At 34.9% G+C, this 14,184-nt stretch overlaps 1 protein-coding gene across 4 annotated transcripts in view; it reads right to left on the reverse strand.

Annotated features, from left to right (window-relative positions):
- Ptbp3 (polypyrimidine tract binding protein 3) overlaps window positions 1-14,184 on the reverse strand; it is a 99,039-nt gene that overhangs the window by 9,385 nt on the left and 75,470 nt on the right. For all 4 annotated transcript variants that reach the window (XM_033759131.1, XM_010639344.3, XM_033759130.1 and 1 more), the window contains 3 exons: window positions 7,629-7,706; window positions 4,974-5,113; window positions 4,697-4,730 (listed from right to left, as the gene is read on the reverse strand). In XM_033759131.1, the coding sequence (XP_033615022.1) occupies window positions 4,697-4,730; window positions 4,974-5,113; window positions 7,629-7,706 (252 nt within the window). The remainder of the gene's footprint in view (window positions 1-4,696; window positions 4,731-4,973; window positions 5,114-7,628; window positions 7,707-14,184) is intronic.

Here is a 14,184-nt window from a genome sequence, read left to right on the forward strand (position 1 = left end):
ACTGGTACACCCAACTATATAAAACAAATATTAATGGACATGACACAGTTGTAATTATAACACAGTTGTAATGAGGGACTCCAATACCCCATTGTCAGAAATAGATCAACTAGACCCAAAAATCAAAGAAATATCAGAAATGAAACAATCCTTTGAACAAATGGACTTAGTATATGTCTACAGTATATTCTACCCTACAATATCAAAATACAGATTCTTCTCAGCTGCATGAGATGTTCTCCAAAATACACCTCATATTAGCTCATATAACACACTTAAGTAAACCCAAAGAAAATGAAAATTATCAGACTGCAGTGCGATGAAACTGGAAATCAAGGGCAAAAGAAACCACAAAAAAATACAGAAACAAATGGAATTTAAAATAACACCCTCCTGAGCAACCAATGGGTCACAGATGAAATTAAAGAAGGAATTAGACCATTTCTAAAATTAAATGAAATGCCAATACAAACATACCAGAATTTATGGGACTCAATGAAAGCTACCCTAAGAGAGAACGCACAGTGTGGAATTCCTACATAAGAAATACAGAGTGCGCTCAAAAAATTTAATGTTGAACCTTAAAATTCTAAAAAAAAAAAAGGACAAGTCAATACCCAAGCTCAGAGAAGGGAGGAAATTATAAAGATCAGAGTAGAAATTAATGCAATCAAGACCAAGAGAACAATGCAAAAGATAATAAATCAAAGTTCTTTGAAAGATTAAATAAAATTGACAAGCCCCTAGACAAACTTAACAAAAAAAGGGAAAAAGACTCATACCCATGCAATTAAGAATGAAAAGGGTGAAATCACAACAGATCCTATAGAAATCCAGATCATAAATACCTACTTCAAAAACCTGTATTCAAACTATATGCTATCTGAATTGTTCTGTACATTTAAAACTGTTTTTCTTAAAAAAAAAAAAAAACCCTGTATTCAAATAAGATGGAAAACACAGAAGAAATAGACAGATTCCTAAATATATATGAATTACTAAAGCTGAATCAAGAAGATATAAAAATCCTAAATAACCCAATATCAATTAAATTGAAGATATAATAAAAAAAATCTATCAACAAAGAAAAGTCCAGGTATTGATGGATTCACTGCTGAATTCTACAAGAAATTTAGAGATCTAATGCCACTATTCATCAAACTCTTTAATGGAATTGTAAGGGAAGCAATACTCTTAAATTCATTCTTGGAAGCAAGCATTAACCTGGTACCAAAACCAGAGAAAGATCCAACCAAAAAGGAGAACTTGGCAGGCTAATCTCCCTAGTGAAAAGAGACACAAAAATGCTCATTAATATACTGGCAAACACAATTCAGCAACTCATCAAGAAGATTACACACCATGACCAAGTAGGATTCATCCCAGGGATGCAGGGATGCTTCAATATATGCAAATTAATAAATGTAATAAACCATATTAACAGAGCTAAGAACAAAACCACAAGATCATCTCAATATAAACAGCAAAAGCATCTGACAAAGTCCAATACTCATTCATGATAAAAGCCCTACAGAAAACTGGAATAGATGGTCTTTATCTCTATCTGATAAAAGCCATCTGGAATAAAACAACAGCCAGTATAATACCAAATGGTTAAAAACTGAAAACTTTCATGCTGGAATCAGAAACAACACAAAGATGTCCTATCTCCTTTTCAATACAGTTCTGGAAACATTAGCCAGAGCAATCAGACAAGAGAAAGAAATAAAAGGATAAAGTTAATAGGAAGAAGGAAGAAGTTAAATAAAAGGGAAAAAGTTAAATTATTATATGCAGAAGACATGATACTCTACATAGAAGACCCCCAAAAACTTCACCAAGAGACTTCTAGATTTGATAACCAAATTCAACAGCATAGCTGGATACAAAATCAATACTCAAAAATCAATAGCATTCCTGTACAAAAATAACAAACTCACTGAGAGGGAAATTAAGGATACCACATCCTTCATATTAGCATCAGGAAAAATTAAAATACTTACGAATCAATCTAACAAAGAAAGTAAAAAAACCTTTAATACCTACAGTACTCTTAAAAAAAAGAGATCAAAGGCTATATGAAAATATACCCCTTGTTCTTGGGTAGCAAGATCCAATATAATGAAAATGGCCATACTTTCAAAGATGTTATACAGATTGAATGCAATCCCAATCAAAATACCAACAGCATATCTCACAGAATTAGTGAAAAGAATCCTAAAATTTATTTGGTGCCAGAAGAATCCCAGAATAGCAAAAGCAATTCTAGGCAACAAAAGCATGGCAGGGGGCATCACAATCCCTGACTTGATATTATACTACAAAGTTACTGTGATTAAAAACAAAACAAAACAAAACAACCCAGCATGGTACAGTCAAAAAAGGACCCAGGATTAGAAGATATAGTAACAACTCCAAATGCGTTCAGCCACGTTTCAGCCATCTTTGACAAAGGGGTCAAACATCGGTACTGCAAGACAGCCTCTTTTAAGAAACGATGTTGAAAAAACTGGCTCTCCAAATGCAGAAAATTAAACCTAGCCCCATATCTCTCACCACATACTAAATTAAAATTGAAATGGATCAAAGACCTAAATATTAAAACAGAAACCCTAAATCTACTGGAAGGTAGAATAGGTAGAACTTTATTTTTTTGGGGGGGTACCAGGGATCAAATTCAGGACCGTGAGCTTGTGAGGCAGGTAACAATGCCACTGAGCTAAATCCCCAGCAGTAGAACTCTTAAAGATATAAGTGTAGGCAAATAATTTAAGAAAAAGAAAAAAAAAAAAAAACCAAATTACAATTACACAGGAAATAACACAAAGAACCAACAAATGGGATCTCATCTTATTAAAAACTTTAAAGAAACCACCAACAGTGTGAAGAAACAACCCACGGAATGGAAAAAATTTTTGCCAGCTGTTCAACAAAAGGCTAATATCTAGAATAGATAAAGAACTCAGAGATATCAGACCTTCTACATTTAAAGACCCAATCTAAAAATGGGTATCTGAAAGACACTTCTCAAAGAACAAGCAGCAAATAAATATATGAAAAAATGGTCAATATCACTGGTCATTTGAGAGATGCAAATTAAGAGAGCATTGAGATTTTATCTCATTCCAGACAGAATGACTACATCAAGAGATCAACCAGTACAAATGCTGGCGGTGATGTGGGGGAAAAAGGAACCCTGCTCCACTGCTGGCAGAAGTGTAGACTGGTGCAACCACCACGGAAATCAGCATGGAGATTCCTCAAAAAATGAGGGTTAAAGGTTCTATTTGACCCAGCTAGTCCCCTTTTTGGTATCTTTCTGAAAGAGTTAAAAGTACCGTACCACAGCGATAGATATACATTAATGTTTGTAGCAGCACAATTTGTAATAGCTAAATCTTAAAAACAGCCTAAATGCCCATCAACTGATGAATGGATAAAGAAGACGTGGATGTTTATAAAAAGGAATACTCTTCTACTATAAAGAAGGATAAACTTATAAACTTAAGGCATTCATAGGTAAATGAATGCACCTTGAGACTACATTCTTAAGTGAAATAAATGGGACACACATTTAAATATCACACTGTTTCTCTGTTGTGAGAAATCAAGTGTAATTAATTTAAAACAAAAAGACAAATCTTTCAAATTTGCTGCCCTTCTCAGAAAGGACCAGCTCCTGAAGTAAACATTCTGGTTTTTCTTTTTGCTTTTATTTTTTCCTGTAGCAGTGCGGATTGAACTCAGTGCCTTTGCACTGAAATACCACCCCAGCCCTTTATATTTTTTGAGACAAGGATTCACTAAGTTGCTTAGGTTTGGCTCAAATTCATGATCCTCCTGCCTCAGCCTCTCAGAATTCTGGGATTATAGGCATGTGTCACCATGCCTGGCTGAGGTAGACATTTAAAAAACTAAACACAATAATTTGTTCTTAAGATATGGGCAATGTTTTATAAATGAGCAAGAAATTTATTTTTAGAAAGACATGCTTTGACAAGAAGAGTCAAATAAAAATGCATTATTAATACATGATTTTACTATTAAGAATTACTTAAAGGGTTTCTTTCTTTTTAATGAAAATTTCTATGGGGGGATGGAAAAGTTCTAAAATTGGACAGCAGTGATGATGTGGTATTGGACAGTGAATTATATGGTTGTAAACTATACTTCAAAAATGCTGTTTAAAAAAAAACAAAAATCTATCACCAGCAGGGTGTGGTTGATGCATGCCTGTAATCCTAACTAACTTGGGAGGGTGAGGCCAAGCCTGAGCAACTCAGCAAGATGCTGTCTCAAAATAAAATCAAAAGGGCCAGGGAGATTGCTGCACTGGGCTTCCTTCACTCCCATGTACTAGGAAATCAATCTACCTGCCCCCCCCCTAATATCTGTGAAAAGACATTTATCGTCCCTTGCTGCCTACTTGACTCTTTCTCAATTTTCACAAGTCAGCTTAACATTTCTTCTAATACCCTCAGGTTAGCACTCCTGGCTTTATGCTCCCATTACCATCTCTGTTTCTCTTATTATAAAACTTTATTATAATTACTTAGTAAATCTTATTCTTTGTCTATCCTCAAGTGTCTTAACACACTACTTGGCATACAGAGGTAATCAATAAATATCACTAATGACTCAAATGTGCTCAATACATATTTACAGATAGCATTAACAATTACAAAAATGAACTTACCAAATAGGATAAAAAGTCCATGTGGTGTGATAAGCTGTTGGAAAAGGATAATACAAAATATCAATGTTGAACTAAACAAGTACATTTTTAAATAAATTTATAATGCAAAAAAGACAATGGATTGTGTTTAAAACAGCTTTTATATGCTTCTATATATTCTAGTAATAAATTTTTTTTAAAGTTTTTAAAACAAACTTCACAATTTTAATATGAGTACGATCCTACATCAGAAACCACTATCACTTCTCCTGAAGACTACGTGTAATACTCAACTCACATCAGGATTGAGATTGGTGACAAGTAGAACAGAATTTCCTGGTACACCACTTGCCCCAGGAATGGCCATTCTTCCAGTGATAGCAGAGGAGGTCAGTGCAAGCGGACCAAGGGCTCCAGGAACAGCTGGGACTGACAGACCTTTTAAATATATCAAAACAGTTCACATTTTATTTATCTAGAGGATTTTAACACTTGATATAACAAGTAAAAAAACAAAGACAGCACAAACATATAGAAGAAAATGTGTCAAGGCTACAGAAGGACACAGAGTGCCAGTTTCTGCCCCATCAAGGTAGTCTAGAAGCAGATTTCCTTATCTGTTGACATTATCATTTATACGGTACTCTTATTATTCATACCATACCCCCACAGTAACTAGACTCACTGGTCTTCAAAAAAAGTTATTAGGTTTCTCAGAAGGTCTAGCAACTACAAGCATTCTATCCTGAATAGATATACTTTAGCATCTTCCAAATAAGTGGATGTAATTTCCACACTGCCTTTTACCATAAAATGAGATAATGTATTTTCAGCAGAAGTCACAAACGTGTGTACTGGGTAGTGCCACATGGCGGTCTATCTGGGAAAAATATTTTGTAACTCTGTAAAATGCTATATAAATATTACTATGAGCAACAAAATTTAAAGAATTCAACATTCTTTTGTAGCAGAAAAATTTCAGAGCACCCGTGCAGATATACTGTAATTACTGTAAGTTTTGTAGTACTGTAATATTAACACTATACTTAAAAGCACATTTTCCCAGAATTCCTACTATTTGTGTCTCAGCTTTAAAATTATCTAAGGTAAAATCTCTAGTTTATGGAAAATGAATTTTTTTTTTTGAGTTTATTGGTACATTTTAGGGATACAGTTCAGTTACATTCATTGTTGGGATCTTGTACCTCTACATGACAGGTCTTGGTTCTCATTTTTTCCCCTTGTGAAGTTTTATAATCTAATGTATGCTGCATGTTCCTTAATTTACTGTTTCTTTAAATTCAACATTTTTATGTCTTTCTTATGTATCAAGTAATTAAACTGCAATATGTTTTATATTCAGTATATTCTGCTTGACAACCTCAGAAAATCATTACTGCCATCATCTGCACTGCTAAATGTTTATAAACTGTGCAGATCACATTCTCAGTTAAATACTTTTTCCATGAAATCTATATTCAATAACCCTTTTTACATGACTCTCATTTCCATTCCCTTCCAACCCAATCCTGCAACTGCTGGTATGGTCTGTAGGTCTGCTATATATCAGCTAAGAGTACAGTTTAGGACACTCTGTGTGTGTGTGCGCGCGCAGATGTATGGGTGTACATCATCTTCTAGACCTTCTCTGTGTGTGTGTGTGTGTGTGTGCGTGCGTGCGTGCGCGCGCGCAGATGTATGGGTGTACATCATCTTCTAGACCTTCAAAGTCTTATCAAGTCAGGAGCCTCTTTACTCACACTTTTTATCTTTCTATATATCTATTATTGTGTTTTATAGAGTGTTTTAGAGAGACACCTAAAATGAGGAAAAACACATTACTACTTGCACATGTCTACCAATTAAATTCTGAGGAGCTTCAGTACTATGTTGTTAACAGATTACGTGAAGTCACTTAAAAATATATTAAGATATATTTAAAAAACCCCAAAATACTAAGACTTAAAACTCAACCTTTCCTTTTAACTATCTTCTCTACTGGAAAAAGTAGTTAAAATTCCCAGGATAAAATGTTATGGTATAAAGGTTATTGCCAGCTGGGGATTTAGCTCAGTGGTGCCATGCCTGCCTCACAAGCACAAAGTCCTCAGTTCGATCCCTGATACCACAAAACAAAACAAAACAAAACAAAACAAAACAAAACAAAAAAAACCACAGTTGAGGTCAACAGTAACATACTAAAGATTATTGCCAGAAAGCAGCTATGTTGTAATTTTAAATCAGCTACATTTATGAATTAGCTGGGAGCTGCAAACATAACATATAAAGTCAGCTTCAAGGTATGCCATTCCCCTACTCACCAACCTGTTTTCTTTACAGAAATAAAATCATAAAGTCTTTTCTTTTTCTTAAATTATGATAAAATTCATTGTTTATTATATAGAAAAGTGAGTTACTGAAGTATTAATTACTATCTTATTTCCATTAAATAAAGAAAAATACATATCCCTTGATATAAATGCTATGCATATCCTTGTACAGTACTCTGAATACACCAATGGCAGAAGATTTTCTAAAGAAGTTAACAGTATATGTTTATTAAATCAGATACTGACTGACTGCATACTGTATGCTGAGTTATCTCAGAGGCACTGATGACACACATATTAATCAAGAAACCTACCAGCAAGATGGAAGTAGCACATACTTAATTAACAACTTAACTAAGGTTAAAGCTGTCAACCTACAGTTACCTGTGCCAATGGTAAGTGTAAGGGATGCATCTTGTGGAATTACTGGAGCTCAGACTGGAGTCAGAGATAATTATTTGTAAATATAAGGAAGCTGAGAACCATACAAGTCACTCTGGTTGATATGCCTAGATGCTACTATGGAAAATTCTTAAATTTTTTTTATTTTTCAACTTTTAAATCCCTAGAAAATAAAGACCTTCATTTAAAAATCATTTCAAATTCAACTTTAAAAGATTCACCTGTGGCTTGAGGAAATCCAATGGCTGGGGCAAATCCAGCAGGCCCTGCATATGGTGAAGATATTATACCTGGTGCACCTGATGGGAAAGGGAGAGAAAAGAGCTAAAATAAATACAATCCTCTATAAATATGCTTACCAAAGAAATATAAAAATTAGGTGAGATTATATTCTATATAAATAGAATTGTTAGGGATAAATACTTGTTCAACATGTGCTTTTTATTTTATTTATTTATTTTTTTGGTACCAGGGATTGAACTTGGGTCCTTGAGCTTGCAAGGCAGGCCACCGAACCACTGAGCTAAATCCCCGGCCCCAACATGTGCTTTTTATTTTATTTATTTATTTTTTTGGTACCAGGGATTGAACTTGGGTCCTTGAGCTTGCAAGGCAGGCCACCGAACCACTGAGCTAAATCCCCGGCCCCAACATGTGCTTTTTAATGTGTGAGAGCCTCTGCCACTTCCACAGGTTAATCTCTTTCAACGGGGTTCAAGGAATAAGAATACAGCTTACCCTTATTTAGAGTACTTTTCCACATGAAAAGTTACCGATGTTTATTCAATCTTATTAAATCATACAGTACCTATGGAGTACTGTGGTGATAAAAACAAATATGAGATAACATTCTTGTCTCTGAAAGATAACAAAATAAGGAGATTCATATCCTGAAGGTCACCTAGTGGTGTAAACAGAAATATATGGCAAGTAGAATAAGGAGTCGCAGAGGGCTTGTTATGACAGGTTGGAGGTTTCTCTAGCAGTAAGGGAAAGCGTGACCTAGAAATTGTGTAACTGAAAAGCAGAGTGCTTAGTGTGCTGTAAACGCTGAGCAAATTCTGGCCTCATCTTTCTCTTAAAAAGCCTGATGACGGTCATTAAAAAACAAAAACAACAACAAAAAAAACCAAGCGTTGGTTCCCGTAGAATCAGCTCTAGTAGGAAAACAATGATTTTGGTTTGGGTCCTTTCAAATTTGAAGTGACTGAAACACTCAAATGAAAACACGGGGGTAAACTGTATTATGAGCAAACACAGATTTATAATCATCTGTCTTCAAACAGAGATGAAAGCCATTCAAATGAGAGCTTCATGAAAAAGGGTATCCAAAAGAAAAAAGAAACAGAAAGAAAGTTAAAGATGGAGCCCAAGAATATCAGATACTTAAGCAGGAGGAGAAGGAAAACAAATATCCAGAATATCCACAACATATAAGGAGTGAATTATATTACCTCAGGACCTGGAGCCAGAGAGAATAAGAAATAAAGAGACAAATGTTTTAGGGAAACACTGAGACTGCAAAAGTTAAAGGCAGAGTTGTGGTTGTTTTGTTTGTTTTGTTTTTGTGGTACTGGGGATTTAACCCAGGGCTTTTGTACTGAGGAGCTACATCTTTCAGCCCTTTAAAAAAAAATTTTTTTTTTTTAAAGACAAGGTCTAAGTTGCCCAGGCTGGGCTCAAATTCTTGATCCTCCTTCTTCAATCTCCTAGAGAGCTGGAATTACAAGCAAGCGCCCCTGCCACCATGACCAGCAAAGTCTTGTTTCTTTAACAACAGGAGATGAACATATTTATAGGCTATATTTTCCAGGAGTTAAAAGCTCGTATATTTTAATTCTTTTTTTTTTTTTTTGCTTTTTTGAGGCAGGGTCTCACTGTGTAGGTGAGATTGACCTGGAACTATGTAGCCCAGGCTGGTCTCAAACTCACAGTGATCCTCCTGCCTCAGCCTCCCGACTGCTGCGATTACAGGCGTGAGCCACCATGCCTGGACATATACTTTAATTCTTTTCATTAAAGTATTCTACATAATTTAATGCATAATTCAAGAAAATATAGTCATGAGACTGCAAAGATAGAACTAGCAGAGAGAAATGATACTGAAAAGGCATAAAAAATAATCGACAGAATAACTGATGAAATAAAGGGACAGTAAAATCCATTCAACAAATATATATTGAAAGCATATTATGAAAAAAAGTATATTATGAGCTTATGCATTCTTCCAGTACTGAAGAATCACTGAAGAAACTCTATCCTTGCTAAACTTATTCAGACCATTGGTAAAATTATTCATTTTTATAACAGAAAGAACTTTTCTAGTCTAACCTTTTTCTGTATGTGTATCTGGGAGAAACCTTGCTAAGAACAAAAGAAAGAAGCAGAATGGGATATGCAAGGAGCACTATGGCTAGATTGTATTTGTGAGCCAAAAAGACTCTTAGAGAGACCTCTTTCTGGTTCAACACACATTTCTTGAGCCTACTATGTGCCACACACCCTTATGGGTTGTAAGGCATCAGAGAAAAGGCAGATTTATTATCACTGCCCATTTACAGTTTACATATCCTTTACAGCTACTTTAAGTAAATTCAGCTTGTCCAAGGGAAAGGGCACAGTGACAATTTAGAACACTAACAGCAAGCATTAAGTACTACACCATCAAAATCTACCCAGGCTTCTGCTTCCCTTATTCTAAACTTTTCTGATTATGAACTTCATTTTGGAATCATTCCTCAATTATTGTACGCTTCTTAGACAAGTCATATAGCAACTTTTTTGGATTCTCTTTCTAAACTTTGACATTAGAAAGTCAAATGCTATGGGCAAGAACTTCAATTGGCCTGATCCCAAATAAGAGATATTTGCCCATCTCCAGTGAGAAAAACCAGCCAGAATCATCCCTTTGCTTCATACAGCCAAATAAAGAAGAGCAATCAGACTCACTTAAAAAAAAAAAAAAAAAAAAAAAAGAACTACATTTATGGGCATTAAAAGGAGGACTTTAATAAAGTGTTTAATTAGCTAAACATAAGGAGAAATCAGTAGATTTTATTACTGTTGCCAAGTAGTCACTTGTTTCTTCCATACAACCTTGGGCAGCTATGTGAGCAGCAGCACCTTTTGGAGGAAGAACCAAACGTTTCTATTTCAGACACACTGGGTTTGATTATGTCATAGTTCTGCAAGGAATAAATACAGAAATGATATATGCCACAGAAGCTTTAAGAAGCATTACCAGTTTACACCAGTGCTTCTTTCTCTCCGGCACAAGAATGCCAGTCTGTGCTCTATAGCTAAAGAACATGTAGAAGAGGGCTGCAACAGCCGATTCTCAGCTCTGTGAGAAAAATAAACATCAACTGCCACAAACCACTGGTTTATGAGTGGGGGAGTAGTTATTAAACAGCACAGTAGCAAATAGAGATAGTTATCGAAAGGAGTGAGACAGAACAGTAGTAGAGTTTAGAGAAATAAGAAAAATTTTTGAGATAACCATCACAGAACATTTAATAGAGACAAAAATAAAAGAACTGGCAAACAAATATCAAAGCTAAATTCTAAATAGCTATTTCCAAGTATGATGTGATTACTAAGAACATTTGTTAATATGTGACAAAGGAATCTTTTAGTTTTATAAATCTACATACCCTAAATAAGCAGACATAGAAACATAATCTGCAATGTAACCAGTTACACAATAGCCTAGTTTCTCTATTTTTATGAAGACATTACATGCATCTTTAAAAAATGGTTTATTATGTCCATGAGTAAGAGTAGATATTTTACAATTTGGAAAATGATATAGCAAATTGGGCCGGGGATTTAGCTCAGTGGTGCTATTGCCTGCCTTGTAAGCACAAGGCCCTGAGCTCGATCCCCGGTACCGCAAACAAAACAAAACAAAAAAACTTAACACGATAACATTTTCCCCAGGAAATCAGTTTATTGCATACTTTGCAACAGCAAAATTCCAAAGAAACTAGCTTTAAACAGTCCAAACTAAAGATTAAATAAATTATGGTGACTTACTAGACAAAACACAGAGCCATTAAAAATAATGCAGAGTATATACTATGACACCACTAAGTAAAAAAATTTTGCCAACTCAAAGAAATGCCAATTATTCCAATTTGATTATTATACTTTAATGTATTATATTGCAGTCCATAAATATGTACAATTATTAGGCAGGAGCATCTTAAGTTCAAGTCCTGCCAGGGACTAATCAAATGGAAGTCTTTATGCAAATTTCCAACCAAAAAAATTTTTTTTGAGAACCCAAAGGAAAACTAATCAATCTATGAATTTGTTATGATCCCAGAGAGCCTTTAATGTGGAGACTAGCAAACAGTTTCTGCAAAAATATACTACCTTGATGCTAAGCCTCAAAGAATTCTCAAAATTAATTCTCTGGATAAAATGAAAAATTTACCTCCCACCCAAAAAGGGGGACAGAAACATCTAAACAGAAAGACAAGCTAGGCATGATGGTGTTCAGCGATAGTTTCAGCTACTCATGAAGATGAGGCAGGACTGCTGGAGTCAGAATTTCAGGTCAGCCTAAGGAACATATAGCGAGACCTTGTCTCAAAAAAGGAGGAAAACTGGAAAGATTTTAGATACTCAATTTAGCAGGTAAAGGTTTATATAGCATGCTTCAAGAAATCAGAGAAAAGTCCAAAAAACATACCTAAGGAGACACTTTTTAAAAGTCAACCTAATAAAAATTAGAAATAAAAATCACAATTGCTGACATCTGAAACTACTGGACAGATTTAATAACATGAAGTTCAAGGGGCCATTAATGAACTGAAAGTCCCTAAGAAATTATTTAGAACATACCCCAGAAAGGTAATAGAAAATATGAGAGAAGTCAGACGCAGTGAGAGGATCAAGTAATGAGTAAGAGGTCAGTCAGGTCAAAGTTCCAGACAGAAAGAGGAAAAATATAGGAAGGGACATATATAAAGGGATAATTTCTAGAACTAAAGATAATACTTCAAATCAAAAAGCCCAAAGACCACCAAAGCAGAAAACATAAAAATAAATATATCATAAAGAAACTATGACACAAAAAATAAGAGAAATACACAAAGGATGGCCAGAAAAAGAAATAACAAAGTTGACAGCTGACTTTTTAAGAGCAATAATGAAAACCAGAATATCATGTAATGGTAACTTTAATATACTGAAAAAAATCAGTCAATCAATAACTCCATAAAGCATAAACATCTTTTAAAATTGATGACAGAATAAAGTCTTTTTGAGGGGAGGTGATAGAGGTGTGAAAAAGATAAAAGCATGCTATGTGAATGTACAAATCTGCCAAAATGAAATTCATTCATTTGTATAACCATACAAAAGAATGAAAAAAGGCACACTTTTGGACAAATAGAAACTTCAAGAGCAAGATTAAAGGGGGCAGAGTAATGACCTGCAGGAAAATGCAGCCTCTCCTGGTCCTGGAATTGAGACAACTGAAAAATAACTCAGTGAAGAAAAATAGTAGATCTCTGGTGATTGGGAGAAGCTGACAGGTAAACTAAAAACTACAAAGAAGTTAAAAGAAATGGAGCATAAAAAAAAAAAAAAAAAAAAAAAAAAAAGGGAAAAAAAAAAAAAAAAAAAAAAGAAAAAAAAAAAAAAAAAAAAAAAAAAAGAAATGGAGCATAATACAAAGAATGAAACAGTCTGGAAAGCTAAGGCCAGCTTCTGGGAAGCAAGACTTGGTGCTGCTGAAACAAAACAAAACAAAACAAAATTTAAAAAAAAAAACCCAAAAACAAATCAAAACAAAAAAGCCAGGAAAGGTTTAGCAGCTCCAGAGAGAACAGACCTGGCTAGCACCATAACCCCCAAGAAAAATCAACAGTTATAAACAGCACAAATAGAATGGTGGGATTTTACTTTGAAAGTGATTCTGTATGGCAGACTAGAGTTGGAGAAGACATCCACTATATTTGAGAATGTCTGATCTGGAACTTTTTTGCTAAAAGGCTGTTTAACACTGAGCTACAGAACTATAGAATATCTACACTTCAGGGCTTCTGGGTACCCTACCAGTGCTGGGCAGGATACGGCCACAAGGGACAGTCACAGAGATGATTTAGACAGTTGCCACCACCTAGGGCAGCTAGAGCAGGGGATGCAACTCACAAACCCACAGGCTATAAAGCTAGGTGGAGAAAGCCAGGAACTAGGGTACATGGAGAGACACAGAAAACAGAAACAGCTGGAATGAATATAGACTTAGCCTGGACATGACTGATCTACCATGATCAGCAGGAAAGGCAAGGTAGGATTCAGCATTCACACACAAGAAACAAGAGTGCAGGAAAAGAACAGTACTAGCTCATTATCCCTCCACCAGATCTGGTGGATTCCAATTCTGCAGATCCTGGAAAAAAATACTCATTCAAAAACATGCAGAATTTTCAGGGAACTCATTTCTCTTTTTCTTCATTGGTTTTTTTTGAATTGGGGCTTTTCTCCTTTATGTTGCTCTTTTTCTTTTCTTACTTTTATCTAATTCTATTAATTTTCCATTATTGCTTAGTAGGATCCTTTACCTCACTTTTTTTCTTCCTTCTAACCTTCCTTTTATTTCTTTTGTTTCCCCTTCACTACCCTCTCCACCTTTACTACTACTGCTAGTACTTACTTACTTGATGCTGTTATTACTGTGAATTCTACTATTAATAGTGGCATTGTTGTTATAGTTAGCATTTTCTGTATGTTGATATTTGGTTTGTCTTTTGGCCAATATTATTA

This window comes from Fukomys damarensis, unplaced genomic scaffold (assembly GCF_012274545.1).
Source record: "Fukomys damarensis isolate Sample0158 unplaced genomic scaffold, DMR_v1.0_HiC HiC_scaffold_36, whole genome shotgun sequence".
NCBI lineage: Eukaryota > Metazoa > Chordata > Mammalia > Rodentia > Bathyergidae > Fukomys > Fukomys damarensis.